Source organism: Anarhichas minor, unplaced genomic scaffold, assembly GCF_050575085.1.
Source record: "Anarhichas minor isolate MPS153535 unplaced genomic scaffold, ASM5057508v1 ptg000004l, whole genome shotgun sequence".
Lineage (NCBI taxonomy): Eukaryota > Metazoa > Chordata > Actinopteri > Perciformes > Anarhichadidae > Anarhichas > Anarhichas minor.
This window is the reverse complement of record NW_027466450.1, coordinates 15,630,956-15,656,726: the sequence shown is the minus strand read 5'-3', so window position 1 is coordinate 15,656,726 and position 25,771 is coordinate 15,630,956. Positions and strand designations below refer to the sequence as shown.

Sequence of the window (25,771 nt, the reverse complement as noted above, 5' to 3'; positions counted from 1 at the left end):
TTGTTATTATCTATATAACGTCATCTATCTTACATTATCTCTTTATTTAGGAAGTGTATACCCCTAGTCAAAAAACAGGACCTGGGAACAGCAGCTGACTATGATCTCAGACCACGTTCAGGCTCATAGAGTGTTTGGAGATCCATTATACACTCTGGGGCCAGTCCAAGTTATGCACTATTTTTTTAAATACATAAGTGTGTATTTGTTTCTGTATTGAAAACTATTTCTAAAAAGTTAGATTGTAGACGAAGAAAAAATAACTAATAGGCTGAATGTCATTATAAAAGCAGCAGATGGTGAATGCAAGTCATACAACGCCAGGTACTACCTGTCTACATCAATATACAAGATGTCAAATCATTTAAAGTTATAAATAAATCATTCACAATAAGTAAAATAAACTATTAAAACACAAAACGCACACAAGATATAATTAGGTATTAATTCAGTATGTTATCATATTTCGTTATTTATTCTTTGTTCCTGATGTTATTATGTAGCTATTTAACAAAATATATATATTAAAAACTTTTGCTGAATGTTGGTGTTGTTGACCAGCGGAGGGAGCGCTGATTCAGAAGCTAACCCGGAAGTGAGGCGGAGAGTGTCTCTTGTCTCAATAGACGATCTTCCGGTCGTGATGTTTCACTCGGACTTTTCAGCTAATTATGGTTTGATCATATTTTATTCTGATACTTGTTCCTGGTGTTATTATGTAGCTATTTAATAAAAAAATATATATTTAAAACGTTTGCTGAATGTTGGTGTTGTTGACCAGCGGAAGGAGCGCTGATTCAGAAGCTAACCAGGAAGTGAGGCGGAGAGTGTGGCTCTTGTCTCAACAGACGATCTTCGGTCGTGATGTTTCTCTCGGACTTTTTCAGCTAACGTTAGCTAACGTTACTTCAACACAAGAACCTCAACCCTCGACAGACCAACGGGACAACATGTTAAGCACATTACGTGTGGCGAAGTACAAATTAATATATTTCTGTGTATAAGTCTGTGTTTTATTGTTACCACCGGGGGAGTCTTTGAAACACCCAGTGGCGGTTGGTGTTGTGTTGGTCGTTTTTTGCTAAGCTAGCCGTAAGCTAAGCGTGAAGCGGCGTGTCATGGCAGCGCGCGCACACGTGTGAAACTAACGTTGCTTTAATTACTGATAACAAACCACTGGCAACATCTGTAAATATAAAGGAACGTTACCAAGGATGGCTTGCTTTAGTTATACACACTTAGCTAGCTCACATAGCTGTGATTTCAATGATGGAGTATCTTTTTTAAATATCACTCACAACAACTTTGCACACCTGCTGTGACTGTTAAGTATGAGTTTGTTAAAGAAGTGCCATTAAATTGGCAGAAGCCAAGGTGTTAAACAGTATTAGTGTAGTTTAGCTCAGTAGCTATTGTTCAAAGGGGGGCTTGTAAAGTGAAAGTTATGTAATTAGTCAAAGTTATTCTTAAAAATACTACTTTTGAGCATTACAGGCTAATTGAGACACACAGCACTCCCTAATGCTATTAAAATATAGCTCAAAATGAGTTTTCCTAACTAATTTCACGATATCTTTGGTGTCTGTAGTGAACGATTTTGTCTGACTTTCTTTCCCTACAAGGGATTACTTCTTGGTGTTCTGATGAATGCCCGTTATTAGAGGACTAGATTCTCTCAGACTGACTCTGCTTCTCTTCTTGCACTCTTTCAGGGGTGAAAGTTGTTGGTTTATTGCCTCCTGTGGATCAACTGAGGAAGATATGAGAACTCCAAGGAGGCCACTTTCTCCTCTACGACCCGACACCTTGTGGTGAGCCAAGTCTTGGGCGTCCTGAAGCTTACATCTCATCCTCAGAGTTGTTCAGAAGAGGAAGGGTAAACTGCATCAGCGATGTCCTCCAGACTCTTTGACTCGTCCTTATGACAAACTCTTGAGGTTGACTGTTAGTTAGAGGGGGAATCGCTTCGCCTCAGGAGAAAAACCTTACGTCTGAGCCTCAAGGTCTAGGCCCAAGTGTTGTACTGCTGTCACTGCATCTGTGGCGGCAGTTATGTTTACTGTCGGTCAGGACTTATCAAGAACTTGTACAGTGACCAATAGCCAATTTTCAACTCTATTCCACTGGAGCTGACATTTCACAAGTCATTCCTACAGAAGAAGCAGAGGGGAGCTACTAGGAGGAACAGGAGGGGGGGTCTTTTAGGGAAGAGAACCTTCCTCCACGTCAGGCTTTGGTATTGTCGCGACTGTTACTCCTATCCTGCCTATTAATCTCCACCTCAAGACCTCTGGCCCTAAACGTAGCCCGTCAGAAACAACCACAGCTTCATTGAGCAGTGCCATGCCCACCAACCAGTCCTCCCCCTGGGATGGGGCGAAGCTCCGGCCTTGCTCCAACGCAGATAGTCCCACTACTGCAACCTCTGTCAGTACGCATGCCGAGGCAGTTGTGGCCACTAAAGTGCCTTTTAGTCCGACTTCTCTAGAGCTGCCCAGGAGAAAGGATCAAGCCAAACCTCCTCTCTCCTCAGATGTTGCCTCGTCTGCTTCCCCCTTGAGGCAGACAACAGTGGCCCCATCTGTGTGTTCTGTGGAGGAGAATGGGTACAGAAATAAAACAAACGCCCAGAGCCAATTCACCACAGTGCCAGATGGGTCTCCAAACCTGCCACAACAACTTAATGGGATTCAAAACCCACACCAGGTACTGAAGCAGGCCGCTAGCAGCCTCACAGAACCCAGTGCCCCTTCTTTCATCCCCACGGAGGAACGTCAGATTGGGATTGATGTCCAGCCGACAGGTAGCACGCAGAAAGGTGTGTCGCTCCAAACCTCGCAGCCTGGAAGCGGTGTAGCAACGAGCAGGCGTCGGGCTGCCACAGCTGATGTGCAGCTCGGACGGCAGATTCTTTCTTCAGTTTGTTTTCAAGACCTGTTCATCGAAGGGCAGCCCGCTCTGCAGCAACCTAACAAGATGATGGTGAGTGTTGAATATGTTTTTGTCACAATTACTACAGTGACAAATGATGGTTTCATGTAGAGCTAGACGGATAAACCAGCCAGCCCACCCTATATTTCGGTATCGGTGTATATGACGGCCTGTAATAGATTGCAGCACAGAAATGCCAAACTATGTCAGAGGTAAGTGTCACCATAACATAGTTTGTCCACCGGAGAACACTGACACCGGTTAGTATGAATCTTGGCCACAATTGTTTAAAAATCACAAATACCAGGCCTTTTACGGAGTTCCAGAATCCTTTACATTTAACTTGCTCTAAGTCCACTTACTACCGCCTCCTCCACATGTGACCTTTCCTTGTTTTGTCTCCTCAGCCTGAAGCTGCAGACTCTTCCTGCTTGCCATCGGTGCCTCCTCTGTGCCTTACTTTGTGTGACCACCAGGGGGCGCCACCGAGGACGGACGCCTCCAGCACTGAGATAAGAAGCACAACAAGAGAAACGGCAGCTACAAGGAGGAGCCAATCAGCCAAAGTACCAAAATGCAGCCCGCCACAAAACATTAGCACAACAACGACTGCTTCAAACAATCAGTTGGTGGTGAGAGGGGGTCCGCTGGCAGCAACTACAAACAGCAAACCCCTAACTATAGCATCACTAGACCTGAACAAGAAGGGCCCAGATAGTCAGTGTCCACCAGGAAGCACCTTGTCCACATGCAGAAGAGCCAGTCTTCCAGAAGCCAGTCCATGTCCAGACGGCCCCCCACCAACTGTGCTCAGTGCCAATGTCAGTGCCACACCGCTGGATGCCACCGCAGGTAATCAGGATGATTGTTCTACTGTGAAACATACGGTGGTAAACCCAGGACAAGAGAGCGGTAGATTGTCTGGTTATTGAATATGCAGATTCAAGGACCTCAAACGTACGTCTTGTAGAAATACAGTAGAGGGAGTTCTAGTAATACGGCCGTTATGATCAGAGTCGAAGTTATGTTTATTGTGAATATTGTAGCATTAACTAACTAACACGATATATAATGGCAGTTTTGGTTTCGTTTGTGTTTTTGTCACAGAAGAAAAGATCTAACAGAAAGGCAACATGCGCTTCTGCAGAGCTTAATTATTTGAGTTTTGTTTCAGAAAGCATGGCCACGATGTGTGTGAAGAGTGGCCTTTTATCTTCTTTAAAGGCCCTGAGAACCTATTTTCTTACTCGGTTTACTACTATGATCAAACCACTCCCACACAGTCCTGATGAAGCTTGAGTTTGAGCCTTAATCTCTTAAATTAGACACCGTGTGGATGTGTTTCCTCGTAGCTGCGGCCTCCGGTCCTGCAGGAGCCTCTTTGGGCTCCGTGACCACTCAGATCTCGGCCATCCACCTCACCGGGCAGGACCAGCCGGCCTCCGGGTCCGCTTCGCCTCCACTCCCTTCCTCACCCTCGCCGACAGAGGACTGTCTGGTTGGAGAGACTCGGCTGTCTGGGTGAGTAACCGCTAATTGCTTCAATAAATATATCTAATTCGTCTAATTCCCGCTCTGAATATTTCCCCTCGTATTATTTTTTCTTCCAGCCACGATTGTGTTATACAGGTGGATGGAGTTGAGGAGGAGCTGCCTGATGAGCTGGAAAATGCATGTAGTGATGACGGTAAGTTAAAGTACACACACACACACACACGCACACACACTCTGAGTACTTAAGCTGCCTTTAGTAAACCTCTGATCTTTGTTCCTCTGTTGTCTTCAGATGATTCAGACTGTTCATCCATCGATGGCACCTCGTCCACAGCGTCCATCGCTCCCCTTTCTGGGTAAGATGCACTTTAACTGGTGGGCAGATCAAATTAAATGCAACAAAAGTTTTTCTTTCTTTATACTCCTTATTGTGTGTACTTAAAAAAAAAAAAAAAACCTTGAGCATCCTCAAAATGTCCGTGTCCTCTTCCTTGGATCGCCCAACATCCAAACCCGGTGTCTAATTGAGCTGTTAACACGGAATAAATAAAGTCATCAGAACCTGTGGACTCTTTATCTCTCTCTCTCTCTCTCTCTCTCTCTCTCTCTCTCTCTCTCATTCTCTCTCACGGCAATTGTTAGAGGAGGCCGAAAGCAGCAGAGCGTGGTGGAAAGGTCTGCTGTATTGTGCGTCACGTTGTTCTCTATGATCGCCTCAACAATAGAACTCCCGACCAAAGACTCGGAGCTGATTCTCTGTTAAAACAGCCTGGATAGGGGCCGCTATTGTCACCTCCCCCCCACCCAACCAGCTGTTTTGTCTGTGTTCATTTACATACACCCCACCACCTCCCCACCCTTTCCTGAAAGCTATAGCTCCTTCGTGTCTAGTATAGTGTTAAGTTAGCCGAGTCCAGCTGCAATGCCAATGCGTACCTGTCAGACCTGCAGCAGGTTAACATCAGCCCGGTCCTTCATCCAGCTGTTCATCCATCCTTCCTTCCTATATGACCGTCATGTGAGTGGCTCTCTTTTTGTATTTCAGGTGTAAATTCTCATTATTTTCTGTTTATCAGGTGTGAACAGTAGCGTTATTTTGAAATGTTGGACTTAATTGCAACTGCCTTTTTGAGTAAATAACACTTAGCTGCTCTCATCTTGTTATTTAGTTGATGTTGATTTTGTCTTCGGCTCTCCGTGCTCTCTAAATGGTTTAATAAGATTTGTGGGAACATAAATGTTAGGCATAACAGAGAGTCTCCTTCTAGAAGGCCTCCTTTACTTGTGTTGAGTCCGTGTCTCTGACCCCACATTCACACACGCATCGTGTTACTGCCGCAAAGTGCAAATGGACGGGCGCTCGACTCGCGTTACAAACTAGACCGCTGTCTGGAATGCCAACTTCCTTCACTTAGAAATCCAGTGACCGTAACTCGAGCCGCATTACTTTTTAAATTGGTTGTGAGCAATTTGCTCGTTTGATGGTGACGAGGTAATCGGAGCTGTGGTGCTGACAGGGCAGCGACTTCAGCAGAAGTCTGATACAATCATCGTAGATGGAGTTTAAATGCAAAATGTAGAAAATAATGAGTTCGTGCTTCAGTTGTAAGACGTTGCTTTTTGACACGTTTCTCAGACGATGTGGTTTGATGTATTTGTTGAAATGGAAGCTCTTCAATGAGATTGGACGGCTAAAAATGCTTCACTCTTCCTCTCAGTGTCGAGGAGCCGATGTCATTGGGGGCCGAAGATGATCGAGAGGAGAGACCGGCTTTGGTTCCCAGCTTGTTCGCCTTCATCGCTCCGACGCTCTACTTCAGCACCGCCGATGAGAAAGGTCTGTTGTCTGAGCCGGACTGTAGCTTTAACAGTAGGCAGGGGAGAGCGTTGAGTGACGGGAGGTCGTGTTAGAGGATGGGAAGAGAAAGTATTTTAACAATCCCAAAATTACATGAAAAAACACCTGTTACCAAACCTTTTATTTAGCTAGAACCTTCAACCATCATCACGCTGCGTTCATGAGAGCGTTCTCTGTCAGATTTCAGTGAATGTGATGAACTTGTTGGTTGTCTGAAGACTGAAGGCCAAATCTAAAGTTTCACATCCCTGCTTGATTTGGCAAAAGGCAGTATGTTAAGTGTGTTGTGTCATATCGTATTTTAAATATGATTGTTATTTTATTCAATTATTTAACTGAGCAGTAAACATCTTTATACTGACATATCTATCATTTTCAGTAGATGCGGTAAACTATTTCCGTATTTGCATCAGGATGTTTGTTCCTATGAGATAAATCAAACTCTGTGTTGTGTGCGCTCCACAGTGGAACTGCTGCCAGCGGAACAAAGACGACTGTTGAAATGGAAGATAAGCACCGTCACCCCAAATATCGTCAAGCACACCATCGGCAGGTCGCACTTCAAAGTCACCAAGAGTAAGTCGTTACGTCTGTGTGTCATTCAGAGTCGCTCCCAAGACACATTTTGCAACACATGATATCTGCTGAACATCAAACGGTAAACTCAGGCTCCGTGGGTTGAGTCATTAAGGCTGAACTGATTGTTTGGTGTGGGTGTTGGAACGTCTTATAATTCAGATCAGGAGATCAGCACTGTTTGGGCTGATCATTGATTGTTGGGAGCAGTATCACAGGGTCTATTCCCTTCACTTACTCCAGCCTGACACCCTCAGCGTGGATTATAGGCCGTCCGCAAGGGACCTCAAGAGTTCTCTGATACCGGCTGTATCTCGATGTCTCCCTGGAGATCACCAGGTGTACTTTTCCTCTTCACTTGAGGGCTCCATGTCAAAGCTTGTCTGATGGTGTCTGACACTGTTGTTTGTGTCACTGGTCCGCCTCCATCCTCTGCTGGTAGTCGTCCTGTTCTCGTCCACAGATGGTTGCTGCTGTGGATATAAAGAGGTCTATTTGAAGCCTTCTATTTATCCTGCAGCATTATTTACTCATCTCACTATTCTGAACTTACAGCGCAACAGTCTCGCCTTGAACACGCTGTGTAAAAGGGGCTTTAGAGACCAAAGTCACTACTCTGTTGAAGTCCATTTTATCAGCGTTTACAGAAACTATCTTGCTTGTTTGTGTCATCTGATCGGCCTTTATTAGAGACCACCGATCAAACCATCCAGCACGGATATCAGCTGATACCGTCGGGTGGCTGATCGATCGGAGCTGTTGACCATGTGTATTATGAATTTTGTTGTGTGCATACATTGCACATTGTTGTACATATTTTGTGTCTCCCACAGTGTCTGATTTTCATGCATGATGCCTCTTAGAACAGATGTGGTTGGATATTTGTTATCAAAACGTTCACCAATGATTTTAGCGTTTGCTCTGGGTGATTAAGATCCGTGTTTCGCTCTGTTGTTCATGTAGAAAGCCACGACTGGTTGGGCTGCTGGGGACACCACATGAAGTCTCCTGGCTTCAAGGCCCTCGGAGAGCACCAGAAGGTGAGAGACCGCAGAGACGAAGAATACGTTAACCGGCTTTTTTAGTTTTCTTGACAAGAATTACACTTACCTCGGCTGTATCTTTCCTTCTGTCCTAGTTGAACCACTTCCCGGGAACATTTCAGATCGGCAGAAAGGACCGGCTGTGGAGGAACCTGTCCAAGATGCAGGTTCGCTTCGGCAAACAGGAGTTCAGCTTCTTCCCCCGCACCTTCGTCCTTCCTCAGGACATGAAGCTGCTACGTAAGGCCTGGGAGGACGGCGGCTCCAGGCAGAAATGGATCATCAAACCTGTACGTTCTGCGTGTAGATAATCATTGTGTCACTTTACTGGTGACTGTGCCAATGCTGTGGAGGCAAAGCAGTCTCTAAACAAAGGGGCAAAAACATGCTGAAGAAAGATGATGTTGAAGTTCTGTTTCCGTTAACAGCCTGCTTCAGCCAGAGGAATCGGTATCCAGGTCATCCACAGATGGAGCCAGATGCCCCGCAAGAGACCACTACTGGTCCAGAAGTAAGTAGACCAGAATAGACCGCTGATGGTTTGAAACTCGGTAGCGCAGTGACCATTTTCCAGAAGCTAGATCAAACTTCTTCATTTGCTTTCAGGTACCTTCACAAGCCCTACCTCATCAGCGGCAACAAGTTTGACCTGCGGATCTACGTCTACGTGTCCTGCTACGACCCGCTCCGAATATACATCTTCTCTGACGGACTGGTTCGGTTCGCCAGCTGCAAGTCAGTTTTCCTCCCGTCCGCCACAGTGAGTGAGTAGTTCATGTATAATGGAACATAATAACTAACTCCACGTCTGTGTTTCTCTTCTTCAGGTATTCGTCTTCCATGAAGACTCTGGGGAACAAGTTCATGCATCTGACCAACTACAGCGTCAACAAGAAGAACTCCGAGTACCAGACGAACAGCGACGACAAGGCCTGTCAGGGACACAAATGGTTTGTATGTTTTGCAAAAGTGAACACAGTGAACAGTTTGTTACTCTTATGTGTGCACGTGTTCATAAACTCCAACCTGTGTGTGTGTGTGTGTGTGTGTGTGTGTGTGTGTGTGTGTGTGTGTGTGTGTGTGTGTGTGTGTGTGTGTGTGTGTGTGTGTGTGTGTGTGTGTGTGTGTGTGTGTGTGTGTGTGTGTGTGTGTGTGTGTTCAGGGCTTTGAAGGCCCTGTGGCAGTATCTTGGTTCTAAGGGAGTCAACACCACTCTGATCTGGGAGAAGATTAAAGACATTGTGATCAAAACCATCATTGGGTAAGTTTGTCCGTTCACTCATTTCAATGCTGCCAGCTTTTATTCTACTTTGAATTCATATTGTTCCTTTTTTTTATTATTTAAAACAAAATTTGGGAGCAACTATTAATTCCAAATACAATCCAAATGTATTTATTGAACACATTTAAAGAAAACAAGTTGACAAAGGGCTTTACTATCAAATAAAAACACAGTAAAACAACATAATAATATAAAACCATAATAATATAAGTTTCGGGGGTCTCGGCCCCTAATGCATCTCAGGGTGTAGCGGTGGGGAGTCTGAGGAAAGTCTCCGACATGCTGGAGCTGAAGTGGTGAACGACTAGAGACTCGGTTAGCGAAGGGATTTAAAAACTAAATGAAATGATTCTGAAACATTGTGCTGTGTGTCTGTTGTCAGGTCAGAACCGTACGTCAACAGCCTGCTGAAGATGCACGTTCGTGCGCCTTACAGCTGCCACGAGCTGTTCGGCTTTGACATCATGCTGGATGAGAAGCTCAAACCCTGGATTCTGGAGGTCAACATATCACCAAGGTATCACACGCACACACACACACATGCACACACACACACAGGTTTTTAAATGACATCTTCTAATTGTTTCTTGTCCAGCCTCCATTCCAACACAGCGCTGGATGTTGCAGTTAAAGGTCAGATGATCAGAGACCTCCTGAACCTGGCAGGCTTCCGTATTCCCCAAAAAGAAGACGTGGTCGCCTCCTGCAGTAGCGCCTCCAGCTCCACCAGCAGGTAGGGAGGCGGTACTACACCTCACAGGCTACATCTTCATTCTGGTCACAATTTAGAAACAACTTTCTGTATTATTCAACTCAAACTGCAGCCTCAAGTTGAATCAACACGTGTGTGTGTGTGTGTGTGTGTGTGTAGTCTGTATGTGGTGACCAGGGAGAGGACCAAGCCAAATCTGTCTGCTGATGAGAAGGTGAAACGTGCCTTTTACCTCGCCCAACACTACGCCGAGCAGGTAAATGAACATAAACACATTGAATCAGAGTAAGTGCATTTCATCTAAAGTTAAAAGTCTCTGTCCTTGTGTCTCTGTCAGGACTTCCTCTCTACGGTGTTGGACGTCTTGACTCCAGAGGACGTCCGCGTGCTGGCAGAGAGCGAAGACGAGCTGACTCGTCTCGGACAGTTTGAGCGTATTTTCCCATCGCCGGCGTCGTCCCGCTACCTCCGCTTCTTCGAGTGTCCGAGATACTTCAACGTCCTGCTGGACCAGTGGGAGCAGAAGTACTGGAGCAACAGGACCAAAGGTGCGTGTGTTCCTTAAAGGATCTGCATCTTAACTATAACGATATGACGTTGATTTATTAAGGATTTGCTTCTTTTTTTTAGACCCTAGTGATTGTTTGTATTTACTTTAGGGCTGCACATAAGGAAGCACAACTAACATTGTTGGTGTGGGTTAATTATTAATATGTAATGTAAATATTTAGAGTTTTAGACCCTTTTAAAACTTGCCGCTGCACTCAAAATGGTTCGGGTCTCGCTGCTCCCCGTCCGAGCAGAGATTTAGGTTTGATCTCCGTCCTAGCTGAAGGAGACAGAGGAGCTCCTCATCTCAGAGTATGGACACGTGAAGGAAGTAAACACAAAGAGGTGCAGAGAAGTCACTGAAACAGCTGGCAGAGTTAATCCAGATGTTGTGGATTCTGTGTCTCCGTGCAGGTATCAGTCTGCTGACGTCTCTCTGTGAGAAAGGAGTCCATCTGGGCACCAGTGACCCTCTTCACACGGTGAGGAACTGTGTTCATTGATTTTTTTTTTGTCTGAATAAATAATGAATGTGAATCATATTTATTTTCTGTCTCTGTGTTTTGTGTCCCCCTAGTGGTCCAAGTGTAGCTACATCTCAAGTTTTGAGCCCCATAAACAAAACCTCATTGGCCCCTCCAGATCAAGGTACACACACACACACACACACACACAACCACATCACAAATATAAAAGTCAGGTGTCCAGATATCACCGATACTGCTTTCTTATCTCTAACAGATGCAGAGAACAAAATATTGAACATAAGGCTTTTAAAAGATTACGTTCAACTGTCTTTTCCAGTTTCGGGTTAAATGTTAAAACGGCTTTAAACACGATGTCGGCGTAATTAACACTCCACAGTTTATGAAGCAGATTACCTCTCTTGCTCCTCAGGGTGGTGGTCACCCATCAGCACCGCTCCCACCACGATGACTACGACGACGGCTCAGACACGGAGGCGGCTTCCGTCTCCAGCCCGACTGCTTCTCCGAGTCCTGGATCCAGCGTCACCAGCAGTGCCTGTGCGAGCCCTCAGCCCGGCCTCACCCAGAGCCTGCCGCCCCATCAGTTCGCTTCCCTCTGAGACTCTGGTTTGCCAACACAATGTTCAGTTCCCCAGAACCGACACAAAGCTCAGGGTCTAGGACTGTATGGAGACCTTTCATCTCTAGTCGCTCCCAAAGTCTGGATGAGAGATGTACTCAGACCTGTAAGCTTCAAGCTCAGTCTGAACAAACACTGTAGAAAGGAGTGGATTTTGGTCTTGGAAGGAAGCACCAACACTAACTACTAAAGGCTCTTTTGTGCAGAAAATGGACCTGTTTGCTCTTTTTAGTGCTAAAATCAAAACGTCAGTTCATGGCGGTTTACCCTTCCTGGTCTGGAGGTAAACCTCTATTACTGCAATGCAAGGCACTTAAAGAGAACATACCAGTGTTCATTTTCATCCTATTTACTACAAATCTATAATATGCCAATTTAAGTTCAAATGTATTGTGAGCAGCCAGACGTTCATTCATTGGTTTCTGTGCGGTATTAAAATAAATCGTCCTGCAGTAACTTGAAACATGCTGGAGATCCACAATCCATCACAGCCAGCTTCTGCTTCATTTCTCAAATTTAGATTTATGACGTGGTCTTAACCAGGCAGTGATCATGCAGCTCATACAACAGCAGGAGCGGACACGACAGGTGTCTGAGTATTACCTTTTATCTCATTAACAGTCTTAGCATGTGAACACGCTCGTTAAGGCAACGCGTCGGCCAATCAAGTACGAGACAGAATGAAATGACTTTGTGTCAAAGGATTATAATCCACTGAGCCGTGTTTGGCTTCAGATAGGTATGGATGCCACTTTGTCTCTTCACCGGCTCCTTTACTACTCACCGGTATCGGTGAAACCCTCGGATCCCATCAGCCCTCGCTGGTCCTCGGTACCGAACTTAAACTGTGAATGAGACACACTGGGCTTCCTCACACTCTCCATTACAGAGCAACGTTGGCTCAGGCCGTCGGTTTGTATGTTTCCTGCTCTGCCTTTAGAAAGAATCCAACACTACCGTACAGAGTAACTAATGACACTATACGACTGTGATTTCTCACAGTGTCTTAAATCTAACACTGTTGTTGGTTCGGTCTGAAGAAGACTGTTGAGCAACAATCCCATTCCTCAAACCTGTGTTTGTGTGGAAGTAGAGAGATACTTACAGACTGACCTCAGATCACTCGGTCTGACATGCACGTCATTAGACAAAACAGGTTACATTTGTAATTGTAACTTGGAGCAGTTTAACCCACTGAAGTAATCTCATTACAACGTATTTAACTTTTAAAAAGGGCTTTTGTTTTCTGTGTGACTATAGTGATTTTACACACATTATAGAATGATAAGAATACTTCTTGTCAGCTGCCAAATCAAGTGTATCGAGTGTACGTTCACTAACACAAACTTACCGTGTTTCTACAACGTGTGGGATGAGGGTTCTGCGTTTGCTGTGTGAGGAGAACCCTGATATGATTTCTTATTGTGTCCTCAGGACAAAAGTATCTCCTGTGAGGCGGCTTTTAGAAAAAGAAAACTACTTGAAGTTGCAAATGTTGTTGTAATAACCTGACAGGCAGAAGTGGTTGTAGATGAGAAAGGTGAAGCTGTCACATGGAAACATCTACTTCCTCCTCCTCCAAACAAAGTCGTACCGACGCCATGTTTTATATTTGAGAAGTTCTTCCTGCTGTCAGAAGTTACAGAAAAGTGTGGAAGCTAACTTGTTTACAGAAGAGTTTTATAATTTGCCAGACATTTATATCTTAATGCAAATTTTGACATATTTAATTGCGTTTTAAAGAGAAAAGGGATGTGAGGTGGAAGCACAAAGCGGCGTGTGATCAGAGTCACAGATGCTCTTCATGGAGCTCCTGAACTCTATCGGGGTGAATCATTCGTACTGGAGTCCTACTGAAGCCTTCATCAGGTCCCACTGGACTCTACAGCCACACCTGTTATAATAAGACTAATGTTACTAAGTTCAATAATAACACTGGGTTTGAAGTTGTTTTTTAACATAAAGGAAATGTTAAAAGTAAGATGCTCATATTTTTTACTAACGTGGCAGTTGTAAACATGTAGGATGACTATTTCAAAATAAAAGTAATTTGTGGTACAATCTCATGATCGGGTCTTTCTTTGGCCGATATAAAACGTTTATATATTTGAATTATTCTAAACACGGGTGTTGCTTTTTTTTACAGATACATAAAATAACAACTAGTTTGTCAGAGTTTATTTTATTTGTAGTAGCTATGATCACATTTCCCTCTTTTCCTTCCAGAGCGTGTTCAGCCTCTGACACCACGCTCTTACATTCACATTTAACAAGATGCCACGCCCTCAATATTACAAGACTAATAGTATTTTATTACTACTTGAATTAGTTGATTTGTAATATTGTTTAAATCAAAGCAAATGTACGTGATACCTTACAGTGACCTGCAGATAAAACAGTTTATTCAACTGTTCTACCAGTTAAAATGCCTGATCTTTCATGAAGCAGCTGGCCAACGATGACCCTGTTTACAGAGAACTAGTGAAGACAGGAACCAGGCTCAATGTCGGGACTATTCAAACAGTAAACTATTAATATAAAGGTATTATTTTTACTTCAATGCAGAATGAATGCGGTTTATTGGCTGAGTTTAACCAGTTTCACCTCCAAGTACAAGTGAAATGCAAACATTTTGCTGTGCTCAGCATGAGATTCTTATGTCCGTACAACGTATTTTCTTGTCTTGTTTAGTGATTATAAGGCTGCATATAAACACATCACAACTGTGTGACAGTCTAGTAGGCTGCTCAGTGCGTCTATAAATAGTGTGACGTGTAACGGCCCAGTGAAACTTGAACATCTCCCACACGAAGCCTTAAAGCTGCACTGCTCTAGTTGTTTTGTCTTCTTTTTGTTAAAAGAAAATTAAATAACTGAAATGTGAAAGTTGTCCCTTGTTTTGTACGAACCCACAGCTCGGCTCTACGGAGCATTCTAGTTCTCCAGCCTGTAACTTTCATGTGTACTTGACCTGCTCAACACCAAACGACAGACAAAGTCAGCAGCAGCAGTGAACACAACGGCACATTTAGCAACATACAAAAGGGTTTTTTGCATGTTTTAGCACATAAACTGCTGCATAAATAGCATGATCACAGCTTGCACATACTTTGCCATCTGACCATTTATCAAAGCAAATCATCAGTTTAGATTTCAATGATTCGACTTTATTGGAGATCCGGCTCTTCTTATACAACTGAAGTGACAGCGATGACGTTTCTGGCCTTTGTTTCCCCTGCGTCTGGTTTTCATGCTGCCACCTGAAGTTCTCACCAATGGATGATAAAGAAGAGCTTGATAATGTCTGTCACCATACTAGGGTATGTGTCTGTCTTTAGCTGCCTCAACTCTCCCTCCACACGATTCCCCTCCCTCTTCCTCTCTCTCGCTCTCTCCCTCTCTCTCTTTGTGAATGCCACAGGCCTCTCACCCCTCAGTCCGGATTTAGACCTCAGTCTTTCCCAGACATTCACACCCTGCTGGCTGAAGCTGGCCGGTGCTTCACAGATTCTGTTTTCGTCCAATACCTCCTCCTTTCCTTCCTTCCTCCCGACCCGTCTCAGCCCTTCTTCACTATGCCGGGACTTCTTTATCGGACATGGTAGGAGTGCCTGACAGATGTCCCAGTGGGACAGCGGGTCGGGCGCTGTAGTCCAGGGTTTCGCCAGTCGGTCTGATTCCAGAGAGGCTGCCTTTCTGCTCCTCTTCCCCAAACCATGGAGCCTCTTGCAGAGGTAAGACACTCTGCTTACTCACCCCCGCCCCCTGGTTGCTGTGTGTTTGGACAGGGCTTTGTAACTGAGAAGCTGCAAAGAAAAAACACTTCAGCGCTTCTTTTACATTGCATGTTTACTTTTTATACTTGTCTTAATTTACCATCTAAAAGTAAATCATAGTCACAATATTGTCTGTTGGCCTAAACACAGTGTCCGTGTGCATACGCTGGTTCTATTTCTAGCTGATCAGCTGTGAGATGTCAACAGAGTACCTGAAACCTTGATTTGTATTTCATTACTCTTTCAATCATTCTGTTGAATCCAGTTTTAGTGTCTTTATTCTCTCATTTTGTTCACATTTTCTGTGTTTTTTTCATGTATAATGTTAATTTTGTCAATGTTTGTTTACTGCCAAACACCACATTTAATAAGACCTAATATAAGGCTGGACCGTGTCTGGTCAATATGCTAAATTGTGGCCAAATTGTTACCGGGTTAGTAAACAGTAGTGTGTATTATGTGACTTCTGGATTTTAAATGTTCACGTGTTATCTTCTGTAGAGGTCCAAGTCATATTTGTTCTGAAGTCCACTGAAGTCTTATGACAGGGTTACGCTGTGTTTCAGGCAAATAATTGAGGACTGCTTTAATTTAATACAATTTGTTCTGGATTAGTCATCCAAAGTGTTACTGTGTAGTTCAAATGACTTTGTAAAACAGACCCAGGTGAGCTCCAACATGCCTACAGCCTCAAGGAGCTGGAGGAGCTGCAGTGTATATTTATGTTCAAAGTGAAACCAACACTGACTTTACATTTATTACCACTTGACAGCTTTACTGCTCCTCTGTCCAGATCTCCACCAGCTGTCTGCTCTGGACACATCCACCTCTCTCTCTCTCTCTCTCTCTCACTCACTCACTCACTCTCATGAAGGCAGCCTGTCTTCATTAAAAGACTGTGGAGTCAGTTGTGGCAACTACAACCTCAACGCTGACGTCCGCCAGCAGATTCTTGGTCTCCTGCCATGACATGCACCAGCCAACCTATAGAAACTCCTCACAGCTGCTTCTATAACAACCATGTGTGTACTAACTACTTCTAACTACTTGTCTCTCATGGACGTGTCAGAGGGTGACTTGGCGACATGAGTTCCAAACAAGCCCTCGGGGAACATCACGCCGATGCCTGTCCTGGATGAGGGTCATTGCAGAGCTGTGTGTTGAGTTGATTCGGTGTTCAAAGTGTTAACTGTTGATCTACTTCCTTTCCCAGGTCCCGTTATTTGAGATGGACCAGGATGAGGAAGAGGAACAGCATGCTCTGTCAACGAAGAGCAGAGGTAAAGAAGAGAACGTTTTGTAACCTTTTAACTTCTATTCCTGAGCTTATTAAACTACCTCTACAGCCTACTGTCATCACAACTGTCACAGCTCACTGTGTTTCCTGGCAGCAGTGACGATGTGCAAACAAACTTCAACCAGGCTGACTTGATTACGAAAAACCACATGCTGATGCCCAGATCAAATACACGGTGACGTCACTTATTGGTTTGTGGACTGACGTTTTGAAGCTTTGAGTTCAGCTTTTTGGCCGTCGCCATCTTGGCTTTTTGCAACCAGAAGTGACACGAGAGGGAGGAGCTAAGTCAAACTGAACGCTGAATAAGACATTTTTTAGGCAACCAAAATGTGACAATTCACTTTCATGAACTGAAAACTCACTGTGAAAGGGTTAAAGTTATAAGACAAAAACACGGACAACTCCCAGATCGGACAATGCCGTGGTAGAGACCTGTCAATCACAGTAGCCCCGCCCCTAAAGCATACCCTGCTTTATGGTCTGTTTGACTCTAAATGGACCATCATTTACTGAATGAACATCATGCTGTATTGAAGAAGACTTGAAACTAGAGATTGAGACCATAAACTCATGTTTACAATGTTTACTGAGGTAATAAATCAAGAGAGAAGTAGAGTCATTTTCTCATAGACTTCTATACAACCAGAGGAGTCGCCCCCTGGTGGTCACTAGAGAGAATGCAAGTTTTATGATCTTCCACATTCGCTTCACTTTTCAGACCCGGAGGGTTTCCGCCTGTTAATCCTATGTTTTCAGTTGTTTAGTTGTAGCTGGCTGTTCGTATGCAACACATGCTCTTGCGCCCTCTGCAGGCACAGACTCTGACACGTTCATATACATGAACTTCATGAAGAGTCACTGCTGCTACGATGCCATGCCTACCAGCTCCAAACTGGTCATTTTTGACACAACACTGCAGGTATGGAATACTTTTTATTTTATTTATTTTTTAACAGCAAAAGACCCACAACTGCATGAGTGTTCTGGGTTGTAATCATTGAAAAACGCTGTGTGTGTTCATGTCAGGTGAAGAAGGCTTTCTTTGCTCTGGTGGCTAACGGGGTGAGGGCCGCTCCACTGTGGGACAGCAAGCTGAAGTGTTTTGTGGGTGAGCCCGAATACGTCTCTGTCTATCCTGCATACACATACACTCTAATACAGAGGTGTACAGTACACACATGATCTAAGTTTACCAAATCATCAGTGTCCCCGCCCATAATTAGGCTCCCCTTAAAGAGGCATAAAAATGCTTATACATTGTATAATAATGTTCAAAACTTACTGAGAAAACAGGGAAAGCCACATTATAATCATGACCTGTTAAAACATTTTCCACATCTTGAGCAACCTGGGTTTTATTTTCAATATTTTGCGTCCAATCTAACCCACCGATCTAAACCTTTTGGAAATTATAATATAATAATGACACCTAGTTTTATTCTTTCATGCCTTGCAGAGCTACCTCCTGTTTCAACTCCACGATTATAGAAGAGGGATGCGTCTGTGTTATCATGCACGTGTTTAAAAAAATATATATAAATCTTGAAAATTACGAAAAATGCTTTTATAAAGTGTGTTTGTGTGTTTAATTATTGTTAGCCAGTCTAAATAAACCGGAAAGGTCTGCCTGAATAAATACAGAAGAAAATGAACTCGATGAATATTTACAATGTGGCCAAGCAGTGGCACCTTTGGGTTCTTTCATGAACTGAAGAAGTGTTGCGGTTCCTTACGTGCCACCATTTAATAGGCGTGTGACCTACATCGGGCTGAAGCCCAGTATTCTGAGGGTTCAGGTTCCCTTGGTGCAGATCGGTGGTTTCAAATGATGCCAGCCAACATTAAGAGGGAAGCAGGTCAACTACAAGACATTTGTGTTACATTACAAACACCGCTACTGAACACGTAAACCAGGTCAGCGAGCGTTCATTTTCTGCTCAGAATAGAAACGGCAACAGCCTCAAACATGCGTGTCGAGTGCATCTTCATCGGCCTGACTCAACTGACTCAATTCAAAAGATTAAAACCAGACTTTCGGCATAAAGTCACGCTAACACCCCAGTGAGGTTACAATGCTTCTTAAGCAGAGGAAACACAGTATAAAGAATGGAGACATGTATTTAGATCCTTAGTGGGCAGCAATCTAAAGTTTGTTAGAGCAGAGTAATAATTCCCGAGATAATTGACGAAGATCCTTGTCAGGTAACGGCCATTGTTCTCATTACTAATGCTTTTGTATTTCTTGTATTTCTTGTGCATATCAACCTGTAGGCCTTTTATTGTATTTTATTTTGCTCACCCTTCCAGTGCATCCTATCTTAAAGTTCCCCAGAAAATGGGTGGAAGTATGGAAACGATTTGTCACTTCAATATGTTTCTGTGGTAATGGATTGTTTATTTAAAGATAAACGCTGTCAGTACAACACCCATAATGCCCACATTAGAGAAGCCGAACTGACAGTGAGTCATAATAATGGAGTCATGTGATAAGGAAGAAACTTTGCGAGAGATAATTGACTTTTATTGCTATTGACATACTGATAAATCCTTTTTTCCAATGTGTGTGTGTGTGTGTGTGTGTGTGTGTGTGTGTGTGTGTGTGTGTGTGTGTGTGTGTGTGTGTGTGTGTGTGTGTGTGTGTGTGTGTGTGTGTGTGTGTGTGTGTGTGTGTGTGTGTGCAGGTATGCTGACCATCACTGACTTCATCAACATCCTCCATCGCTATTACAAGTCTCCTCTGGTGAGCTGTGTGACCTTTGCATTAAACATTTGCAGCAAATAAACACATCAGGCCACAGTGGTGTCAAATCGTCCAGTTATACAAAAAAGCTATGAATACAAATCACATATCCACACTGTCATTCAGATGCTGAGATGATGTTTGTTTTTGTCTGCAGGTTCAGATCTATGAGCTGGAAGAACACAAGATAGAGACATGGAGAGGTCTGTACAACACGACCATATCCTTATATAGTTCATTTATTCATGCGTTTGTGTTAATAACTTGTGTTTCTCTCTCTCTCTGCAGAGATCTATCTACAGTGCTCCAACAGACTGATCAGCATCACTCCTGACTGCAGGTGAAACCAGTCTTTGAAATAATTCATTAAAGTCGGGGGTCATAGTTACATTTCATCATTTAAAATGCAATATATACATGACAATGTTTACTGAGGTAATACATCAAGAGTGAAGTAGAGTCATTTTCTCGTAGACTTCTATACAACCAGACTTCTTTTTGCAACCACAGGAGTCGTATTTTTAGCTTAACCAGGCATCTTTCCTGCTGTCTGTCAGTTATTCTTGCCTCATAACAGAGGACCAAATCCATAGTGTGTCTTATTCCATGGTACAATCCTCACGTGTAATTATTCTAACCTTCATCATGAGTTCTATTGTCTCCTCAGTCTGTTTGACGCCATCTACTCCTTGTTGAAGAATAAGATACACCGACTGCCGGTCATCGACCCGGCATCAGGAAATGTCCTCCACATCCTCACTCACAAACGCATCCTCAAGTTCCTCCACATCTTTGTAAGACTTTTTCCTTTTGGAAGAAACATCCACATAATATTGATTACAATTCCACATGCTTGCTGTACAACAAGCATGCATTTCTTTGTCATTAAAAACACAGGATTCTGAAAACTTCCTGTAAATAAGAAAAATCCCTATAAAATAATTCAATTTCACAATAAAATGTGTTTTATTTTACTCTGAAAGGCATATTATATATATATATATATATATATATATATATATATATGTAACTGAAAGTGCAGTTCCTGGTCTGTAGGATTTCTATTAAATTATTTTGAAATTATTTTATTTTGAAATTATTTTAAATGATTGGTTTGTACTGTAGTAGTTCTCTTTCCTCCCCTCCAGCGATCAAAGATTCCTAAACCCAGGTTTCTTCAGAAGCGGATCAATGAAGTGGCGATCGGTACCTTCAAACAGATTGCGACTGTCCAGGAATCGGCGTCTGTCTTCGACGCTCTGACCATTTTTGTCGAGAGAAGAGTGTCCGCTCTGCCCGTCGTCAACGAGCAAGGTGATCTGACATCACTCTGGACATCTGGTTGTTTTAAAAAGGGCCTTTTTTAAAATTTCTTTAATGTATTTAAACCACAGTTGAGTAAATGGAAGGTTTCATTCTGGAACACTTTATTACTGTTGTACTGAATGACTCCTAGCTTCTACTCTTAGCCCGAAGTGTCCCCTTCAGGCCAGCAGTCAATAGTCAAGAGTGGATGACATTTTCTATTGTGTGTTTCATCAGCAGCCAGTAGAACGTGTGATTTCCATGCAGTGTTGATTTTACTTTCTGCATAATGTGTTTCTGTTGTGTGCCGTCTATGGTCCCTACATCTCTGTGTGTCTCCTCTGTAGGTAAAGTGGTGGCGCTGTACTCCAGGTTTGATGTCATTGTAAGTTAGTTTCACTCATCAGTCTCTTGTCATGCTCAGTCAAATAGTTGTATTGTTCTTTTTGTCAAGTTGTCATTTCATTGTTCACTTTGGAAATAAAATACAACAATTCGATTGTGATTACAACTCAGAAAAAGACTGTATTGTAAAAAATAGATAAATAGTAAAACAATTTAAAATATTGTGCGATTGCTTGTGAATGAATTAGTGCGATCTAGAAATAGTTCCTCAATTTCACAAAAGCATAGATTAATTCCCTCAAGCGAGGAAGAATCACCATGAATATATTTTTCTTCTCTATCATTCAGAACTTAGCCGCCCAGAAGAACTACAACAACCTGAACATGACGATGCAGGAAGCCATTTCCTCCAGAGCCTGCTGTATGGAGGGGGTCCTCAAGTGTTACCCTCACGAAACACTGGAGACCATCATCGACCGCATTGCCAAGGCTGAGGTAACGCACAAGTGCCAACAGTCGGACTGACAAATCTTTATTCAATCTAGTAGGAATAACGTGCACATACTGATATCCATATATATATATAATAATATATATATATATACAGTATAAATAAAATCAACAGGGATTTGGACAGCAATTATAATTTACGAACACACAAAACATACAATTACTTTGCTCTCCTCAAAGCCACCAGACTCCATTCAGACAAAAGTCGTTTTACAACGTTGGTCATCGAAACACACTTCATTCAAACGCAAGAAACAAAATAAATGTCATCAACACTGTCTTGGTTCGTCTTTCCACTGTTCCAACAATCACCAACTCTGGTTTGGTTGGAATTGGTTCATCAAGTTGGATGTGAAAAGAAACCGGCGTTACATGCGCTGCTCAAAGCCACCCGACTCCATTGACAGAAACATGAATGGTGTCGAGAGAGTTTAAAAGGAGAATGCATAAGTAACATATAAAAAAATTATGTTTTACATCAACGTGTTTACTAACCCTGTTTTCTGGCACGTTCGTGACGTTGAATCTGACGCAGCAGAAAAACAAAACAAACGCTTCTCGTCTACTGGCAATGGGAGAAGAGTCCATCAACTATTTTTTTAGCGGGATTTCTTGCATTTAAAATAACTGCATTCAACGCTAATTTTAAAACTGGTACGAGACTGTGTAATACCATGGTGAGCATTTAAAGTTACTGTTTAGAACTGTAACCTTCCAGTTTCTTGTTTCTCTTTCTCTTTCCTTCTCTTTCCACCGTTACAGTGTGTGGTGCAAAATGGTTCATTTTATCTTGATTGGCTGTAGAAGCATTATAATCAAGCATTATGAATACATCCTTTTTCTTTCAGGTGCATCGTTTGGTTTTAGTGGACGCTGATGATGTGGTGAGAGGGATTGTCTCTCTATCTGACCTTCTACAGGCCTTGGTTCTCACTCCTGCAGGTATTGATGCTCTGTACTCCTGACTCCAACCCTTTCATTCACCTCTTGCTCTTTCTCTGAATTCCCCGGTTATCAGCCTTCAAATCTTCGAATAGCTTCCTTCTCCTTCTGGCGATCTCTGCTCCTCCTCCTCGTCCTGTGAACGCTCATGTTCCTACATACACAAAGTCTACTTCATCTTCAACTATTCATCCTCCTGAAGACGATGAGGGTCTTATCAATAACCTCCTTACATTTATTCTAAAACTCTCATTTGAAGCATCAAACAAAGTGCTCTAGGAGTCTGCTCTGATGCATCCTGCCCCTGTCAAATAAACAAAAATCCACTTTTACCTCCACTACCAAACCAACCAAGCAGTTTCCCTATCCTCCACGTTCTACAAAGTCCGACACCCCCCCATCGTCTTCGTGCTGAAATTCCTCCTCTGAAACCACCATGCCACCAGCGACTCTTAGCCAACACATCCCAGGTAGGAAGCCCAGCCTGAGCTGCTGGTTGGCGGCTTGCATCTTCACATTTCCTTTGAATTGCAAAGTCTTGCTGCTGCCTGTTGTGGCTCTTCTGTAGATTCTCCAAATGGATCATGTGAGGGGGAATTGGTACCCAAGTATTCACTGCATCTGCATTAAAGGAAGCACACCTGTGATCCTTGTTCCCAACTAAAGTTTTATTGTCAATTCAACGTATATTAATGTAGTAAATGACTTCCAATGAGCTAAATATACTTCAATAACGCAGTGAATCTCAAATCATTTACCATCAAGGTGACACATGCTGGGATTTCCATTCTTATGTTGTACCATTCCCACCCATCTCTGCTTCAGGAATCTGTTGACATCTGGGGACAGATGTGTCTGTGCTCATACAATTGAAGTGATGGCATAATAATATTTAGATTTTATTAAACATTTAAGGGGTTTGTGTTTTGGGGACTATTGCAGTGCCTGTTCAGAACAAGCTCGGCCTCCGGTGTTGCTGTGCTCATGGGACGCTTGGAGGTCCGAAGTTGGAAATTTCAACTGGGAAATTTCCGATCTTGAGTTGTCTGGAATGCAGCAGACGAGTTTGCCTGGTTTTCATAGAATTCTAGTTTTCTTTTTTGGAGAAGCTTTAAGACTTCTTATCCATGTTTGCTAAAACATATAATAACTGGGCAAAATCCGTCTGCCAATGAAGATCATGTGCTGTGATCGAAAGCTGCTACTTAATGGACCCAACATGTTAGGCTGAAGATCTGTCAGCATGTCACTACAGTGTGCTGCATTAACATCATACCAGATTTACCCTAACTTCAAGCCGCCATCTTGGAGGAACTATTTGTTTTCGTGTGAGATGTGCGGCTTTGACCTTTCCCATTTGATTTTACAAGTCCTGCAGTGGTGGTCACATCTGCTTCCAGAAGACAGAAAATTGTTTTATCAAAGAACATGTTGTGATCAAAAAGATGTGCCGCCAATATCTGATTTCACGGCTGATCTAACAATGGAAACACTTAAATCCACCCGGGTTGTTTGAATGCAGTACGTTCCCCTGGTTCCTCTGATATGATGTGAACACGTCTTTGATGTTCAGCCTTGATGAAACGGTCTGTAGCATTAGGCTTTGTGCTTCAGTGCTTGTCCTCTGTCTTCAAAAGCTGTCAATATTGAATCGATTTATAAATTCTTTGTATTGAATTTTTTAAAATGGTATCAGATTGTGTTTCTGAGTTACGTGGCAACACCATTCGACTAAACATTTGTTGAAATGAGTTCATAGTTTCTCATCCCACAGAAGTTAAACTTGGTATAATAATTCAAATGTAAATGAGACAAACTTTTCCTCTGTTATTCGATCTTTTCCAGATATTTACGAAGGATCGTGCTGTCAGGACTGAGGAGAACCAGAGACTGATCACGCTAAACACAACTATGAGTTGGCGAAGAGATTAATGGTTTCAATCCCAGTCCGGAAGACAAATATGGAAAGACAAAGTGAAAATCAACCTTCTCTATGAGCAGCATTAATGTGCCCTTGAGCAAGGCACTGTATAGCGGAGTGATGCGGCTCAGTGGCAGCCAGTAGAAGACTGTGGGTGTGCTGGGAAGCTACCAGTGACGAACTATATCACAGGTGTGGCTGGAAAGCAGCTTCAAACTGATGATCCAGAGACTTTTTTAACTGACCGTGACAAATGCTTTATATTTGATTTTTGGGGGGGATATTGGAGACTCTCCCAAAAGACGACCCCAGCTTTTTACAACCTATATTTACACCTGTTGTTACCCAGGAACCTCTAGTAGTCGTAGTAGTTATCACAGGAGCAGAGGAGGAAGTCAGGTGACGTAGTATAAAGAGTGTCAAAGTCGGCGTAGAGAGGAGGTCGGGGTATTTTTTATGTTCAAGAGTGTTCCGCCAAGTCTCTCCCTACTGTGCTGTGATTGGATAATACTCCTGTGCTGTGATTGGATAATACTCCTGTGCTGTGATTGGATAATACTCCTGTGCTGTGATTGGATAATACTCCTGTGCTGTGATTGACAGGTTATCTGGTGATAGCAATTTGCTTTCCTACGCTGTGTTTTATTAGTTTTGTTTCCTAAAACTAACCAAACTGCGATTGTTTCACAATGTTACCCACATTTTTAAAACGATGACGACGCGCTGATCTCCTGCCACCGGTGGAGGAGCTCATTTAGAAGAAACGCTCCCGTGGGTGGCATTAGAGGGTAGAAAGCTGGAACAAACAATCTATGAGGTCGTGTGGGTTGGATGGAAATGAAGTTGTTTATATAATATGAAAAAAACAAGTTTGGTTTAATGGTTTGCACTTGACTTTCTGCTCTTTGAATGATTCAAAATTATACATTAATGTCTTGAAAATATTGAATCTTGGAATTGTGATCACATTTTCGTAAATGCGTTTATGCTCTGTCATCATTTTCATGTAATTGTTAGGTTGTTACACTTATACTTACCTACGATTAATTAGTGATACCTTCACCTTGTTAGTATATTACCTTATTGTCATCCCTATTCCCTTATTATTTCTGTTTGCTAATATACAATCCCTTCTTATCACACCTTTCGTTGTCTTGTTTTTATTACCCGATGTTACATGATAATAACACCTCTATTACCTTGTTATTATTATTATGTTCTCCACCATATCAGATCTAAATGACCTTATTAAAAAGTAAAACTATAGGGTATATTTCTCTGAGGGTATATTTATTGCAGTTACGGATACACTTCAAAGCAAAACATTTATCCTTTTTTTTCCTACATAAAATCTTTACTTTAAATTGTGTTTTGTAGATA

At 42.8% G+C, this 25,771-nt stretch overlaps 2 protein-coding genes across 5 annotated transcripts; both read left to right on the top strand.

Moving 5' to 3' along the window:
• Positions 1-664: 664 nt before the first annotated feature.
• On the top strand, positions 665-13,618 carry ttll4 (tubulin tyrosine ligase-like family, member 4). 4 transcript variants are annotated; one of them, XM_076111013.1, is made up of 21 exons: positions 665-952; positions 1,713-2,982; positions 3,339-3,783; positions 4,284-4,452; positions 4,542-4,618; positions 4,718-4,781; positions 6,144-6,262; positions 6,749-6,859; positions 7,823-7,899; positions 7,998-8,192; positions 8,331-8,413; positions 8,509-8,637; positions 8,730-8,852; positions 9,065-9,163; positions 9,567-9,701; positions 9,780-9,917; positions 10,056-10,152; positions 10,234-10,444; positions 10,860-10,927; positions 11,023-11,093; positions 11,343-13,618. In XM_076111013.1, exons 2-21 carry the CDS (start codon positions 2,344-2,346, stop codon positions 11,530-11,532), a joined length of 3,240 nt encoding a protein of 1,079 aa, XP_075967128.1. In that variant the 5' UTR covers positions 665-952; positions 1,713-2,343; the 3' UTR covers positions 11,533-13,618. The 4 variants fall into 4 exon arrangements, with proteins under 4 accessions (XP_075967128.1, XP_075967137.1, XP_075967120.1 ...); XM_076111022.1 differs by having other exon boundaries at positions 665-966; XM_076111005.1 differs by having other exon boundaries at positions 665-976.
• A 1,650-nt stretch (positions 13,619-15,268) lies between these two features.
• On the top strand, positions 15,269-24,815 carry prkag3b (protein kinase, AMP-activated, gamma 3b non-catalytic subunit). The gene is made up of 13 exons (XM_076104800.1): positions 15,269-15,286; positions 16,542-16,608; positions 17,399-17,547; positions 17,655-17,736; positions 19,310-19,368; positions 19,526-19,571; positions 19,657-19,708; positions 20,036-20,162; positions 20,517-20,682; positions 21,021-21,058; positions 21,367-21,513; positions 22,377-22,470; positions 24,316-24,815. Exons 1-13 carry the CDS (start codon positions 15,269-15,271, stop codon positions 24,345-24,347), a joined length of 1,077 nt encoding a protein of 358 aa, XP_075960915.1. The 3' UTR covers positions 24,348-24,815.
• The last annotated feature ends 956 nt before the right edge of the window (positions 24,816-25,771 follow it).